The sequence below is a fragment of the Staurois parvus genome, unplaced genomic scaffold, assembly GCF_062004578.1.
Source record: "Staurois parvus isolate SC_StPar_1 unplaced genomic scaffold, SC_StPar_1.0 ptg000346l, whole genome shotgun sequence".
NCBI classification, from domain to species: domain Eukaryota; kingdom Metazoa; phylum Chordata; class Amphibia; order Anura; family Ranidae; genus Staurois; species Staurois parvus.
Window position 1 is genome coordinate 2,289,517 of NW_028318142.1, and position 16,423 is coordinate 2,305,939.

The 16,423-nt window shown below is 40.9% G+C and overlaps 1 protein-coding gene across 2 annotated transcripts in view; it reads right to left on the minus strand.

Annotated features, from left to right (window-relative positions):
• Window positions 1-12,426: 12,426 nt before the first annotated feature.
• RER1 (retention in endoplasmic reticulum sorting receptor 1) overlaps window positions 12,427-16,423 on the minus strand; it is a 35,653-nt gene continuing 31,656 nt past the window's right edge. For both annotated transcript variants that reach the window (XM_089684349.1, XM_089684350.1), the window contains exon 7: window positions 12,427-14,736. In XM_089684349.1, the coding sequence (XP_089540475.1) occupies window positions 14,647-14,736 (90 nt within the window). In that variant the 3' untranslated portion in view covers window positions 12,427-14,646. The remainder of the gene's footprint in view (window positions 14,737-16,423) is intronic.

Sequence of the window (16,423 nt, forward strand, 5' to 3'; positions counted from 1 at the left end):
ATGGTTTAAGCAGCCACTTGCACTACAAACTTGTTAGTAAATTAAAAGAGAAGTATAGCCAAAGCTATTTTGGTTGTATTTCTCCTGGGGATCAAAGGAGTGAAATTCGTTCTACACTCCTATGAGCTGTTTTCACAGTTGATGTCACAGAGCCGGTCCAGATTCTGAAAAAATCCCAACCATATTGTCGAGATCCACCTAGAAGCCTTGAGTGGCACCTGGTTCTGCCTCTCAGCAATCTTCCAAGAGCCTGAACCAGCCCTTCCCTCCACTTCACAGTCCAGTACTCCAGTGAGCGCTGGAGGAACAGAGAGCCAGACACTAAGGGGTTTATTTACTAAAGCTGGAGAGTGCAAAATCAGACTCACTTCTGCATAGAAACCAATCAGATTCCAGGTTTCATTGCCAAAGCTTCATTGAACAAGCTGAGGTTAGAAGCTGATTGGTTTCTATGCAGAAGGGAGTCTGATTTTGGACTCTTCAGCTTTAGTAAATAAACCCCTAACTGTCACCGGCTTTTTGCTCACGAAACACTGAGAACTGAGCGATCAGCGGTCTTTGAGTATAGTGTGTGTGTGGAGATATATATATATATATATATATATATATACTTTTTTTTTGTTTTAATTTAACCCATATATAACTTTAAAAGGATATTGTATAATTAAACTGTAAAGTTGTGAGGTTATCATTACTTAGAATAGGAAGTCATCCATGACTTCTTCCACTGTGTCACTTAAAGTGGAGTTCTGGGCTTAACCCTGACTACTCTTAAACCTGTCCCCTACACCTTCCTATGCTTACTAACCTGTGTAAGAAAGATCTGTATACTTACATATTTTCAGCCAGCAGGAGAGAGATGAGAGTGCTCTGACAACAGCTAGTAAAGCCTGAAACTGTAAAGTCACCCATAAACTTTAATGGCCCATCCATTGTCGACGCTCCCTCCTCTCCCCTGCAGTCACGTTGGCTGACACAGGGGAGTTGGATCACATGACCTGACTAGAGCGGGCAGAGAATAGGTAATTATTCTACACCGATTAGCTATAATTGTTTGACTACTGACAGGTTAAGTGAATAACATTGTTACAATGTCATCTGAAGGTCAGCAGGGTATAATAGGCAGCAAGTGAACATCTTGTTCCTGAAGTTGATGTGTTGAAAGCAGGAAAAATGGGCATAACAGTTTTTTGTGTATGGGATAGTGTAGCCGCAGACTGGTCAGGGTGCCCAGGCAGATCCCTATCCACAGCCAAAAGTGTATTCAATGGGCACGTGAGCATCAAAAGTGGACCACGGAACAATGGAAGGTGTCCTGGTCTGATCAGTCATGTTTTCTTTTACATAATGTGGTTGGTTGGGTGACCATGTGTCACTTAGTTACATAGTTAGTCTGGCTGATCAAAAACAAAAGTCCATCCAGTTCAACCATTAAAAAAAAAAAAAAAAGTTAGAATCCTATACCCACAGTTGATCCAGAGGAAGGCAATAAAAACCCAGCAAAGCTTGATCCAATTTGCTCCTGCAGGGGAAACCATTCCTTCCTGATCCCCCGAGAGGCAATCGGATATTCCCTAGATCAACTTTACCTATAAATGTTATTATCCAGTTATATTCTGTATATCTAAGAAAGAATCCTGGCCTTTTTTAAAGCATCCACTGAGCTGGCCAGAACCAACTCTTGAGGGAGTCTATTCCACATTTTCACAGCTCTCACTGTGAAGAAACCTTTCCGTGTTTGGAGATTAAATTTCTTTTCCTCCAGACGTAAAGAGTGCCCCCTTGTCCTCTGTGATGACCTCAGGGTGAATAGCTCTACACCAAGTTCACTATATGAACCACTGATGTATTTATACATGTTGATCATATCCCCCCTTAATCTCCTCTTCTCAAGAGAGAATACATTCAGTTCCTCTAATCTTTCCTCATAGCTGAGCTCCTCCATGCCTCTTATCAGTTTGGTTGCCCTTCTCTGTACTTTCTCCAGTTCCACAATGTTCTTTTTGTGAATTGGAGCCCAAAACTGAACTGCATATTCCAGATGAGGTCTTACTAATGATTTGTACCGGGGTAATATGATCTCTCTCTCTCTGGAGTCTATACCTCTTTTAATACAAGAGAGGATTTAGCTTGCTTTAGAAAGCGCAGCTTGGCATTGCATGCCATTATTAAGCTTGTGATCTACCAGAGCCCCCAGATCCTTATCCACCATTGATTCCCCCAGTTGTACCCCCCCTAGTATGTATGACGCATGCATATTCTTAGCCCATAAGTGCATAACATTACATTTATCAACATTAAACCTCATTTGCCACATAGCTGCCCAATTAAACAGTGCATTGAGGTCGGCTTGCAAGTTGGAGACATCCTGTAAGGACGTTATTCCACTGCACAGCTTGGTGTCATCTGCAAAGACTGAAATGGGGAAGAGATGTCACCAGGATGCAGTATGGGAAGAAGGCAAGCTGGTAGAGGCAGTGTGATGCTTTGGACAATGTTATGCCTGGGAAAACTTGGGTCTTGTCATTCATGTGGATGTTACATAACACATACCTACAATGCCTTTAAAATGTATTCATACCCCTTGAAATTTTCCACATTTTGTCATAATACAACCTAAAATGTAAATTTATTTTATTGGGATTTTATGTGATAGACCAACAGAAAGTTGCACATTTCAAGGCACTGTACATCACCATCGGAGTCATTTCAAATGGCCCACCACCACCACAGGTTTTATAGGTAACGGTTAAGGCTGAGGAGTTGAATGCTGACGTCATCAGTACCTGAAACCCTCATCAGCATCAGTTGCCAGTGATTGCCGAGCATCTCCGATTTTGGGAACTGTTTGTAAACAAAATAGTTCTCTCCCTCGTCAGCTCCTGCACACTGCTTTGCATGGCTGTGCATAGCAGTGTGCTTACAGTGAAGCACAACCACAGAACACGATTAGTGCCATTAGTACAGTGTCAGTGCCTTTTATTAGCACTGATCACTGTATTAGTGTCACGGGGGAGGTCAGTGACACCAAGTCAGTTCCCCCAGTGTCAGAATGCCCACCGCAGACCCGCTATAAGTCGCTGATCGCTGCCATTACTAGTAAAAATAAATTTTTTTTTAAAAAAAATCCCAGTATATATAGCGCCATTTGTAAACGCTATAACTTTCACATAAACCAATTAATTGTCACTGGGGAGGTCAGTGACACCAAGTCAGTTCCTCCCAGTGTCAGAATGCCCACCGCAGACCCGCTATAAGTCGCTGATCGCTGCCATTACTAGTAAAAATAAAAAATATTTTTAAAAAATCCCAGTATATATAGCGTCATTTGTAAACGCTATAACTTTCACGTAAACCAATTAATTTACATGTATTGGGATTTTTTTTAGCAAAGACATGTAGCAGAATACATTTTGGCCTAAATTTATGATGAAATTAGATTTTTTAAATTGTTTACTGGACATGTTTAATAGCAAAAAGTGAAAAATAGTTTTTTGCTGAAAATTTGTTTTTTTTTATAACGCAAAAAATAAAAACCGCACAGACGATCAAATACCACCAAAAGAAAGCTCTATTTGTGGGGGAAAAAAAGGATGGAAATTTCATTACATTGCATGACTGCGCAATTGTCAGTTAAAGTAACACAGTGCCGTAATGCAAAAAATGGCCTGGTCAGGAAGGGGGATAAATCCTCTGAAGGGCAAGTGGTTAACCAGTGCTCTGCTGAAGTCACAAGACTGCTCTAACTGCTGATGAGAAAAGGTATTTAGCAGTTTATATTTACTAAAATAATTGCATTTCCATGTTGTGTGTACTGTGGGAGACCAGATATAGGGAATGCAGGGTCCTGGGTTTAGTAACACTTTAAGGAATGCTAGGATTGAGCCTTCCATTGATGAACAGCTGTTCTTCTCTTTTTATTATTATTATACAGTATTTATAAAGCGCCAATAGTTCGCTCAGCGCTGTACATTACAGAGGGGAACAGAACATGTGACAGAACAATACCAATACAATGCAAAACATGAGGGGATCGAGGGCCCTGCTCTTTCGAGCTTACAATCTAGGAATCTTTTGGACTTGTTTTTGTCTGTCCTGTTCTGTTATTAACCTGTTTTTCCTGGGGTTGGCCCAGTGAGTTTTCCTGTTAACCTCATCTCAGTCTAGTCTCCTCTAATTCAATTAGGGTGTCTTGTAAACCTGATTTTGATGGGTTGTTGGTTGGTCCTACAGTTTCTAGGTGGTGGGTACCTACAGGTACTTCAGAGAGAAGCTTCCCCTTGATGGTGATTCCTTGTCCCGGTCTAGAGCACCAGATTGATCTTCTGTACCCTGCCCTTGGTTGTGATAACTCCCCTGTCTTGCAAGGGCTTCACCTCATTTAGCCTTGATTTGGGCATTCTATCTTCAAAAACGTCCGAAATGTTGGATGGTTCCCAAATTCATTTGGGATTGGCAGTGGTGGTTGCTCCCTTGGACTTCTTTTGGGACATCCCTGTTTCTGAATTTTAGTGTCCCTCAATGGATGATGGGGGGAAAAAAATGTATACTTCTATACTATTGTAAAATCTCATTCTTCAAGTCCATTGAGGGACACGGGTCCTACTCATGTGTTGTGGTCCTGTGTACTGCTTGCACACAAAACAGGGGCATGGTGGAGGGGTTATACAGCAGCTGGTTTACATTTTTTTTTTCTGTTTGCCAGTGTACCAACTTACTGTGGGCAACAGTATTACTGAACTGTTTTTGATGGCCAGTGTCCATCAAAAGATTTGAAGAAAAAAAACTTTATGGTACAGACTAGAATTTTCTTTTTTTTAGATGTTTGCTATAACATAATAAATCTTCACTATTATTTACAGTGCTACTTGACCATAAAGACAATGACTATAAAGTCCTGCAATTTTATTTGCTGAAGTTTTGATATGTCATTTTATTTGTGGCTTGAATAGAGAGACTTAAACAGAAGATCCATTTATTGAAGGATGTAGCAACATCCAATGCTTTTAGAGAAGTAATCATGACAGCATATCCAGCCAAATCCCATTTCTTACAAAGTGAGTTGCCTGGTCCAGTGGCAATAAACCAAAGATTGATCCTTACTGCAGTAGGGATAGAGACTGCATGAGAATTCTCTATGAAACCACAGCTTTACATCTAAATCTAAAACATGCAATCAGCGTTTCATACAAAAAAATAAAATGATAAAATCTGACAAATGTTTGCGCCAGCCCTGTTCATACATTGCTCAGTGCAGATGGATTATGTTAAAGTGGAGGAAACAAAACATCAAGAAAATAACATTGCTTCAAAATAATTTCAACAAATAATTAAAATTGTAAATATATATATATCTATAAATTTAAATCTTCAAAGTCATATAAAAGAAAAACATTGTTTTGAACCATTAAAAAAAAAAAAAAAAAAAAAAACCTTTTAGGGATCTCTCAATACCTTTGCATATCTCTGGCAGCTTTCAGTAATAAAACGTATCCACTGATAATCATCTCCCTAATGTTTTTGACAGAATTCATCTCAGCCTTCGACAATGGTGGCCAGTTGAATGTGCATGAACACCATCAGGACAACATAGCTCCCAAGAGCTTCACAGACATGCAATGTTGGTTCTGCAAACCTGACAGACTAAAAGCCCGGTCACACTGGATGCAAATTGGCATGCAATTTGCAAATTGCATGCCAAGTCGCACCCTATTGTCCACAATTAGAGTGGTCATGTCGGAGCCGCATAGATTTCGAAAGTAGTACATGCGCTACTTTTGCTGCGATTTGCATAGACATGTGTCAGATGTCGTGCAATCGCACCTGAAATCAGCATGTCATCCAACTTTGAAATAGCACCCTATTGTCCACAATTACAGCGGTCATATCGGTGCGGTTCTGACTTGGTCGGAGCCGCACAGATTTCAAAAGTAGTACATGCATTACTTTTAGTGCGATTTGCATAGACATCTGTGTCAGATGTCTTGCAAATTGCACCTTAAATTGGCATGTCATCCAACTTTGAAATTGTGCGACTTCACTGTCACACGATTTCAAAGTCAGGTTTGGTGTGACCAGGGTATTAGGGCAATGCAGAGGGAAGGAAATAGGAGATAAGTGGGACAGGAAGGCATATTTTACCCATATGGATCAGATAATGGTCATCTTGTGATGGGCTGCACTACATTATTTGATAGTAGGAATCAACCCTCTTAGCCATCAACTAATTTGTAATCCATTAAAGTGGTTGGAAAGTCTTCTTTTAAATTAAAATAATAAACATGTTATACTTGCATCTTACTGCAGTTGTATTGCACAGAACGGCCCTGAACCTTCTCTTTTGGGGGTCTCCTGCTGGCGCTCTGGGCTCCTCTTGTGTCTGCCCCCATAGCTAGCTGCTTGCTATGGGTGCAGATGTTCAGGCTCACTCCCAAGCTGGGCTGTGTGTGTTTATAGACACACACAGCACAGCCTCCCGCTCTCTGCTCACTGGCTATCTCCAACTACTTACTATCAAGCAAAGCCTGTGAGACCAGGAAGAGAAGGGAGCAAACATGCAGCCAGCCACAGTGCTGGATCAAGAGAAGACACAAATAAGTGTTACAGAGGGAAGTTTTTTTTTTTTGCCATGCAGAGAATGCAATAAAATAAAAAATAAAAGTGTTTACAACCACTTTAATTTCTTAAAGACTTATTCACAGACCATTGCCCTGGAACTAGCATACAAAGTTCTAGTCAAAGAAAGGCTGGAGAAAGGAGCTACAGATACGTGAACAAGCCCTTTAAAAATTGTTCTTATCCACAATATAGCATAAAAGCATCCAAAAGAGGAACAGCATGTACTTCGCAAAAGCATCCTATTAAATGTTCTGCTTTTTTTTCTTCCTACCCTGTTTTAGGGACTGTTGCAATAAGAAGTAAAATTAATAATCTAATTGCTGCAATTTAAAGTGGTTGTAAACCTCAGACATGAAATAGGAAGCATATCCCTCTACTGTGTATTTGTCTCAATTAAGAGCACTGAGTGTCATTTCTGTCTGCTGCTTAGTTCCTGTGCTTTTCCTGACATCAAGAGAAAAATGGCAAAGGGAGGGAGCTCCAGCAGATTGACAGCCTCAGCTCTGTTCCTGTGTGAAGAGGGTGGCAGGTGTCTCTTCCCTCCAATCAGCTCTCATCACTGAGCTCTGCAGTGTTTAATTTCAGCTCCCAGCCTCCATTTTTTCAGAACTCTCAGGTACAACTTATGTAGGATGATTTGTTTGATCTCGGTGTATCCCCTGAGGCCAGTCAGTGGGTGTATGTACAGGTTTTCAACCACTTTAGGTTAGTTGGTGGATGACAAATTATCACATCTACGAATTAAAGGACAAAGAAAATATGCCCAAGGTAATGCACAAGTTGCCCCTTTCTGAAATGCTAGTTGCCTGGCTGACAATGTTGTGCAATGAAACCCTTGCTCACACAAAAATAAATGTAACAGCATACCTTATATCATTGCTGGCTTCCTGTCCCATTTCATGTGAAGTACTTCTTTGCAGCAAAATGGGTTTTTTTTTTAAGTGTTACTAAACCCACAACAGTAAAATCAGTCTCTATATGCAGTAAAGTGTGCTTGTTATACTCACTGTGAAACCTAAAGGGTTATTCCTCCACAAAGGCTGTTTCATCCTGTCTTCTCTGATCCTCCCCTTCTACTGTCCCCAATTCATCTGCTGCTAGTACTGTAAAGAGCTCTAGGAGACACTCTGCACAGGCTCAGGTTAGTGTGTATTGCTAGTTTTTTTTCCCTTTGGGAGGGTGCATGTGATCAGCACAGGGCCAATCAGCACTGTCCAGAGGGCCAGGGTTATGCAGCCTCATAGGACAGTCAGAGAATGAAAACTCCTCCTACAAGCTTTAACCAGTGCTCAGCTGGACATGGATAGAAGTCACAAGACTGCTCTAACTGCTGATGAGAAAAAGGTATTTAGCAGTTTATATTTACTGAAATAATTGCATTTCCATGTTATGTGTACTCTTGGAGACCAGATATAGTGAATGCAGAGTCCTGGGTTTAGTAACACTTTACGTTTATGCTACAGGTGTATTGAATTAAAATTCAAAAAGAAGTCCAGTCAATAACATTTTCTTATGGCTGAGGTCTGAATAGGGTATGCCCATCAGTGTGCCCCCTTACATTAGGTGTCACCATCAGAGTGCAACTTTACATAATGTATTACCATCACATGCGGTGTGCCCATCAAAGTGCTCCTTTACATCAGTTGTCCCCATCACGGTGCCACCTTAGATCAGGTATTCCCGTCAGAGTGCCCCCTTGCACTCAAAAGTACCCTTTTCTTTTCCATCATATTTCCCCATCAGAGTTCCTCTTTACATCATATACCCCATCAGAGTGCCCCTTTCCACAGTATGTGCCCATTTGTACCCCCTTAACCTAACCTGTGCCCATCAGAGCGCCCCCTTAATATAAAATAAGGGCCATGCTGACAGGCACATTTATATTAAGGGGCACGCTGGTGGGCACATTCTATGTCAAGGGGCACTCTTCTGGGTACATTCTGTGTTGTGCCCATCAAAGTGCACTTTAACATTTAATGTGCCCGTAAGAGTGCCCCTGTAAGATTACACCCTACCTTTAGGGCAGACAGGAGCTGTGCTGGGATCCTTGCTGAAGGATGCTTGTGTACAGGCAGGGACCGGGAGCCGGAGAGACGGTGAGCTGCAAGGGGCAGGGCACACACATGATATCATGTTGCCGTGATGAGTGCCCTGCTCAGCAGCAGATCTGCCATTGTGGGCTGGCGGTCCAGGAGAGAGCACTGCTGGGACCACGGACCACCATTTAGTGACTGCTGCTATAGAATTTCTTCTGGCCCTGTGGATTTGCAGGGATATTTTTGACTTTATGCTATAAACATGTCAAGTAAAAAAAAAAATTAAAAAATGTAATTTTGTCAAATTTAGGCCAAATGTATTCTGCTACATGTCTTTGCTAAGGAAAAAAAAAATCCCAATACGTGTAAATTAATTGGTTTACATGAGTTATAGCGTTTACAAATGGGGGTATATATACACTGGGCTAATTTTTTTTTTTTCTGTACTAGTAATGGCGGCAATCAGCAACTTATAGCGGGACTGCGGAGGGCATTCTGACACTGGGGGGAACTGACTTGGTGTCACTGACATCCCCAGTGACACCAATAGTGATCAGTGCTAATAAAAAAAGACACTGTACTAATGACACTGCATGGGCATGAAGGGGTTAACATGACCAAATGATTGTGTGCCGTTTTACATCATGTTCTGTGTTTGTGCTTCACTGTAAGCATGCTGCGCACAGCCATGCAAAGTGCAGGAGCCGACAGGAAGGAGAACTGTTTTGTTTACGAACAGTTCTCCCCGTCGGACATCCTCGGCAATCACCAGATGCTGGCAAAGTAATCACTGGCCAGGACCCAGTGATGGACAGCCACGAATGGCGATGCGGGTAGGGTGCACACGCGCCCCACCCAACCACCTAGAGAGAGATATATATATATATATATATATATACACATATACATATACACACACACACACACACACACGCGATTTTGCGCACAGCTGCCACCCTGTAGCAGTCTTTTTGCTATGGGGCAGAGCTAAAGCGGTTAAAAAGTCAGAACCAGAAAGCAATCCTTTATTGCTCTGTGTGAAAACCTAAAGGGTTATTCTACCTAAAACAAAATTTTCAACCGTGCGTGAATCTAAAATATTAATTTAGGGTAAGCTGACCCAAAGCAAACAGAAGCTGCCATCCTCTGACTCCTGTACTACATACTATCTCTGTAGCAGTGACTTGACACACAATAAGATGCAGCTGCAGAGAACATCCTGTTCCCTTTGTGATTGTATTTTGCATATTGTACCTATACTCCTGTAGAAGCATTTCAACTTGTTCACACCAAAAACGCACAGAAAGCACATGCACAATGGCATGCATTTTTAGTGTGTTGAATCACATTTCTAATTTTTTTTTTTTTTTTTTGCTGTACAAGTCATATGATGGGTTGTAATTCTAATTTTTCATGCATTGAAGTGTAGAAAAATACAGAACTTTTATGCAACGCACCTGTATGGTATAAACGGCAAATAGAAAAACTACAGTTTTCTGTGTGTCCTTGCATTGAGCAACACAGCTCAATGCACATGGCGTGAACAAGCCCTACTATATAGTCCATTTTCTGATTCGTAGATAATTATTTTATATGTTCATGTTACAAGCTACCAACAATTACTTGGCTATATGTGACTGAACCATCAAATATGGCACAAAAACAATGGAAGTGAAGGTCTAGGGGCTCACAGAAGCTTGTGTTCAGGCAACAAATGGACATAGATTAGCTGTCTTAAGGAACAGTTCCAACAGTTCAGGCAGATTGGCAAGTCATTACTCTTGATCATAGACATCTGCACATTATAGCAAAGGTCACCAACTCTCCTATAGAATGTAAACACTTCCCAACCCTGGACAGGCAAAGCCTGTGTAAAATTGGGAGACATTTGGATCAAAGGTATTTACAATTATTTGTGCGCTGTGGATGGCATTTCATCTAAATACATGTCATCTGTAAAAAGAACAAACAGGAGGGTGCAACCGCCTAGTGCATTACCAATGATTTATTGTTCACAAAACATAAATGTCAAATGGATACTCAGAAGTGGAACGTAAAATCGCATAAAAACCATAAGATGTCATAGCAAGGGGAATCGTGTGTGTCCATGCAACCCAGCTGGACCGACAATCTGATGCGTTTCAGAGGCGTACCTCCTTCCTCAGGGTATATATTAGGCATCTGTTTTCTGAATAATAAATCGTTGGTAATGCACAAGGCGTTTGCACCCTCTTGTTTGTTCTTTTTGTAGTTTTCACAAGACTTCCCTAGTTGAGGAGGGCAGCATCTACTACACATTCCTGCTGAAGTTCACAAGCCATTGTATATCATATGTCATTTGTGGTCGTACAAAGCTGTCCACTATACTGCCCTGAACTACATCACTGACCTAATATCCAAGTACCGCCCAGCACACACACTCTGCTCCTCACAAGACCTCCTTCTCTCCAGTTCCCTGGTCTCCTCCTCCCATGCCCACCTCCAGGACTTCTCCAGGGAACTCCCATCCTCTGGAACTCCCTGCCCCAACCCATCAGATTATCACCTACTCTCCTCTCCTTTAGGCGCACCCTGAAAACCCATCTCTTCAGGGAAGCCTACCCCACCCCCTGCTAACTTGCCGACCTCCTCCACTCTTCCTACCACCCCATCCCCCACAGCTATCTCCTCCTGTGCCACCATCCCCTCCCTCCTAGATTGTAAACTCGAAAAAGCAGGGCCCTCAATCCCCTCATGTTTTGCATTGTATTGGTATTGTTCTGTCACATGTTCTGTCCCCCTTTGTAATGTACAGCGCTGAGCGAACTATTGGCGCCTTATAAATACTGTATAATAATAATCTTCAGGTGACCTCTGAGTGCTGAAATTTACAGTTTTTCATGTGTGTACGCATATTATCTCCACCTGGAAGCATCGGTTTGATATTTTCCAAACTGATTTTTTTTTTCGCAGGTAGAGAATAACTTTTGTATGAGGAATCGGCTAAAAGTCTGGCAAGCACTGCCTTATGTCTTGGTCAGACCAATTGTATTTCATCACTTTATTCGGGAAAGCAGGAAATTGCAAATTAAGTGCATAGTTGGGAAGTCTCTATACCTCTAAAGCTGGTTTTACAATTTATCCCCAAGAAAATTACCTAAAAATCTTCTAAATGACTGCAAATGAGTATAATAAAAAGGTTAATGGCTACGTTCACCTTTTTGGAAAAATAAATAAATGCACATTTTTTTTACAGGTAAAAAATTATAATTTTTTTTTTTTCCTCTGCAGCCTGTAAAGCATTGCACTCGCAATCAGCAGAGCATGGGTGCAGATCCCGCAGACTCTCAGTACGTCTGCCCATATCACTCATACGGCCAGGCAAGCAGTTACTGAATGGCAGGAAGAATGAATAAACTACAACCTGCATTTCATTAAGAACTACAAACTAAGTGCATACATTTACTGAACGCTGTGAAGGAGAAAAATCCCCCAGCTGTTGTCACTTCAAATCGTGGGGATAAAGCGAAGGTGCATGAGCTAGGACATGTTACCTGTTCCACCCTACAGGAAGGGTGGCACATGTAACATGTTCCAAAGGTGAACTTATCCTTTCAAGAAAAGAAACTGATTCAGCATTGTGTTATGGCCATCATGCTGTCTAAAACCCACAAAAGCAGGACATCACCAGGGATGAGCATCTTTTCCTGCTGCCAGCCAAAATCTTTATTAAAAAAATTGTTTTTATGTTCTACCAAGCAATCCAAAAACAAAAAAACAGACACAGGTAAAATAGCTTTTCTCTTTGTATATTTATGTTTTCATTCGAGTTCTCCTTAAGAGCAGACATATACCAACATATTACAGTAAAGATATGTCAACAGTCTGACTGCAATATAAAAATAGCCGAAGAGTTGAAAAACACTGACCTTTGTTTAAAAAAAAAAAAGATGGAGCTCTGCGGCTCCCTCAGCGGCAGCCAAGATGGCGCACTGATCATGTTGATTCTGCAAAAGGTGCTAAGTAGACTGAAGTTCAGCCAGAGCTGGCCAAATAAGTATTCTGCTTGAACAATGCGCCACCTCATTGTCAGTACTGAGGCAATGGTCACATGACGGACTGCAAGATGGTGCCTGGAGTGCTGCTTTCTTAAGCAAAAGTAAGAATTTCAATACTTCTGTCTGTCACAGCAAGACTGATAACAACAAAGCTTTGACATATGAGTATAAGTCTGCTTTAAGCTCTTGGGACAGTCAAATAAATTTATCTGGGATGATGGAGGCATTCCATAGAAGATAATTTAAAGCATGGAAAAAAAATAAAATAAAAAAAAACAATCACAGCAGTTCCAGTATTATTACTATAAAGGTTTTCTTCAGTGAGAAGTTAATCAAATCTGATCAGTAAACTCCTAGAGAGTATAGGCATCAAACCAGGTGAAAGCAGTCCACACTGCACAGCCTGTAGGGAAAGTCTCATGGAAATGCCAGGAAGAACAGCAGGAATGTCATGTCCAATGGTTACTCCATGCCGATGAACAACTAAATAAGCACTTGTCAATTTAGAAATATTAACAGGAATATTAAATAAAAACAGTAGGTGTTCCTCATTTTGCTTGAAGCAAATCATCCAGATACAATGAAGGCAGCCGCTCTGACCCAATCTTCATCTCACCCTACAGTATTCATTTTCTAGAAACTAGGGGCACCATTAGGGTTTTAACCCAATGATTACTGCATTTACTGTGTGTGAAATAAAGCAAAAATAAACACCGCACCGGTCACTTTGCAGTGCAAAATGTCATGCTAAAAAATGGTAGAGAAGCGTAATCAGTTATGAAGTTTCAGTATTTTCTAGGTGTAAAGTTTAGCAGTAGTAGCCATGGAAATAGGTGAAATTTGAACTCAGGAGCCTGGTATGAGGAAAGAGGGAACTACACAGAAAACGTGAACGTAATAAGAACATTTTGGCTTAGACTCTTTCCTTTGCATTTCCTTCTAGCTTTCTATATGTATCTGATCATGCCTTCTGAGAATACCAGTGCCATCAGATGTAAGCCACACTCCCAGCACTGCTATGGTTACATACATAAAAAAGGAGTGGTGCTGAACTTCACACATACACTAAAATGTTTATAATTGAAAAGCCGTATCTGTCCTCCCCAAAAATCTGTCCATGCTTTATTCAAAAGCATTCTACTCGTGTGCGAAGTCTCAGATTTAATCAATTATGCTTGGACTGCATATTATATCCTGGGCAATGGCATTACACTGTCACCGCTAAGTTTTACAAAGAAAGATCCCTGGAAAAGAAAAATCAATAAGACATACCTGTCAGGCAGAAGGGGAACCCTAACTTTGCTCACTTGCAGAGCAACTGTAATGGCGGCTGCAGAAACAAACAACACACTAATGCAGTGGCAGAATAGTGTCCAGTTCCATCCATTGGCTCCTAGATTACTATAGAACACAGTAACCATAGCATGCAACAGGCATCCAATGTTCCCAGAAGTGTAGCTCTGCGAGAGGACATAGATATGGCTCACCACCTGACAGCTAAATATTATTGATCTTTTATAGAGACCTTTAATATTCATTTTTTTGGCTGTAACAACGTCACTTTCAGCTTTACCACCCCAGGACCAATATGCAGCCAGGAAGAGAAAGGCAGCTCATATCCAAGACTTTACACAGGGGTGTTTGTTTTTTTTACAGGATCTCACAGTCTGCCAAGTGACCGGTTTACATTAAATCTGAATGTAGAGAGTCATCTATTCCACTTCAGCTGTCTGACTGATTCATGCACATACACTCAGCAGGAACTCTGAGATACCACTCTGTGCAATTGAACAGCAAGTACATCTTTAGAAAGAAAGACGCACTGCCATTGTTTAAAAACATCTATGCTTATGTGGATAAAAAGGCATTGTTACAATGGCTCAAAACTGTTTTTCATTTTTTTTTGTAGGTTTAATTTTTACATAAGAAAGTCAAAAAGAAGGTGACAGTTTCTTTTAACTGGAGAATGGCTTTCCGGTTTCCTCCTTTCCTTTGTACTTCCGTTTTCCGTGTGTGAATGGGATGTATCTGTATTTAATCATGTGCTACAAAACAAAAAAAATTATTATTTTTTTAAACTCAGGAGTGCTGGGGCACGTCCACTCAGTGCTGCAGTGTAAAAAAAATACATCAAAGTAAAAAAATAAAAAATAAAGTTTTGGATAGCGTGGGCAATAGTTAAAACCTGTCAGTTTTGGGGGGTTTTTTTGGGGTGTGTCTTGTTACGGAACCTGTCCCCTGAGACACTGCAAGAAGTCATAAGAAATCTCTCAAAAGTGAAGGAAAAATCAACTAAATGGTTTGCCTTGGTACAGGGATCTGAATTGGAAGACTTCTTCTTCAGCTCCTGTTCTAGTGACAATCAAAAACTTTGGATTTCTCATCACTTTGTATTCTGGTGACACACCACGAGGACAAATAAAGAGGGGTTAGACCAAAAAAAAAAAAAAACACTACATGATTTGCAGGTGTGAAAGTGACAACATGCTTTGTGTAGAAATCAAAAGTGATGTAACATTCTTTTGCGTTTGCTGTGTGATGAAACATCTTGCCAACAGGTGGGAAGCCTCACTTTCGACATCCAATGCTGCTAGTAATATGGAGTCATGTCGGAGCTTACTGAGCTTCAAAGAGGGCAAATTTTTTGCCAATTTATTTCTGAGATTGAGCTCTGCAGTCACTTTTGCAGTAGTTTTCTTATCCCGGGTCGCAATCCTGCTCAATGCCCTTTTGCCTCTTTTGGTCAGATGACCATGTCAACCACCCGTATGTTTATCAGGCGACATTTCCCCAGAAACCGTATGTGCCGTCATAACCTTTGACAATGTACCTCGCGACACAGCAAATAAATCGGAAACGTTCGTCACCGAGGCACCAACAATTTGCCCTCTCTGAAGCTCAGTACGCTGACATGACTCCGTATTACTAGCAGCGCACACAGTGAATGACAAAAGTGAGGCTTCCCACCTGTTAGCTAGGTGTCTCATCACACAGTGGAAGTAAAAGAATGTTCCACTTCCAATGCAAAACATGTCATCAATTTCACACCTGCAAATCATTTAATGTTTCCATTTTTTTGTCTAACCCCTGTAAGAGGACACAACAGTTAAAACATTGTAGGAATTCTAACCCTTAACTACTATCCAAAATTTTAAAGAAAATGGAACTATACATGAAATAAAACAGTTAGATGTGCTAAATTTCCCTAAAAAAGGTACAAATATGGCATAGGAGACAGGCACCACAAGATGTAATTATCTGTGTTAACCAAAAACCCTTCTCTGCTCATATGTCAGAATTCTAGTTTTAGTTTGTTACTGGGACCCAGTAAAAGTGGCGTAGTTTTCATCTCTTCGTCTGCTTGTGAAGACACAGCCATACAGGATAACTCATCTCTATGATTGTACTTGGCACATGCAGGTCTATTTCACAGGCTGCCCAATGGAGAGTAACAATGCTCAGGTGTACAAAGTCAGTGGAAGTTTATTCCTATGCATCTGAAGTGGGTATTAGAAAGGGGAAGTTTGATGAGGAGTGCAAATGGGAGGTCAAACATCAGATGTATATTAAAAGTACATTTATATTTTAAAGTCCATCACTAGATAAAAACATTTTTTCTATATTATACATCATGGGACACAAAACAGCTCTATTATTTCTTACTCACAAGGTAATGTGCCACCTACAGGCAATTGGACAATGGCAAAAAAAGGAGGACCTTCTTGTATGGGA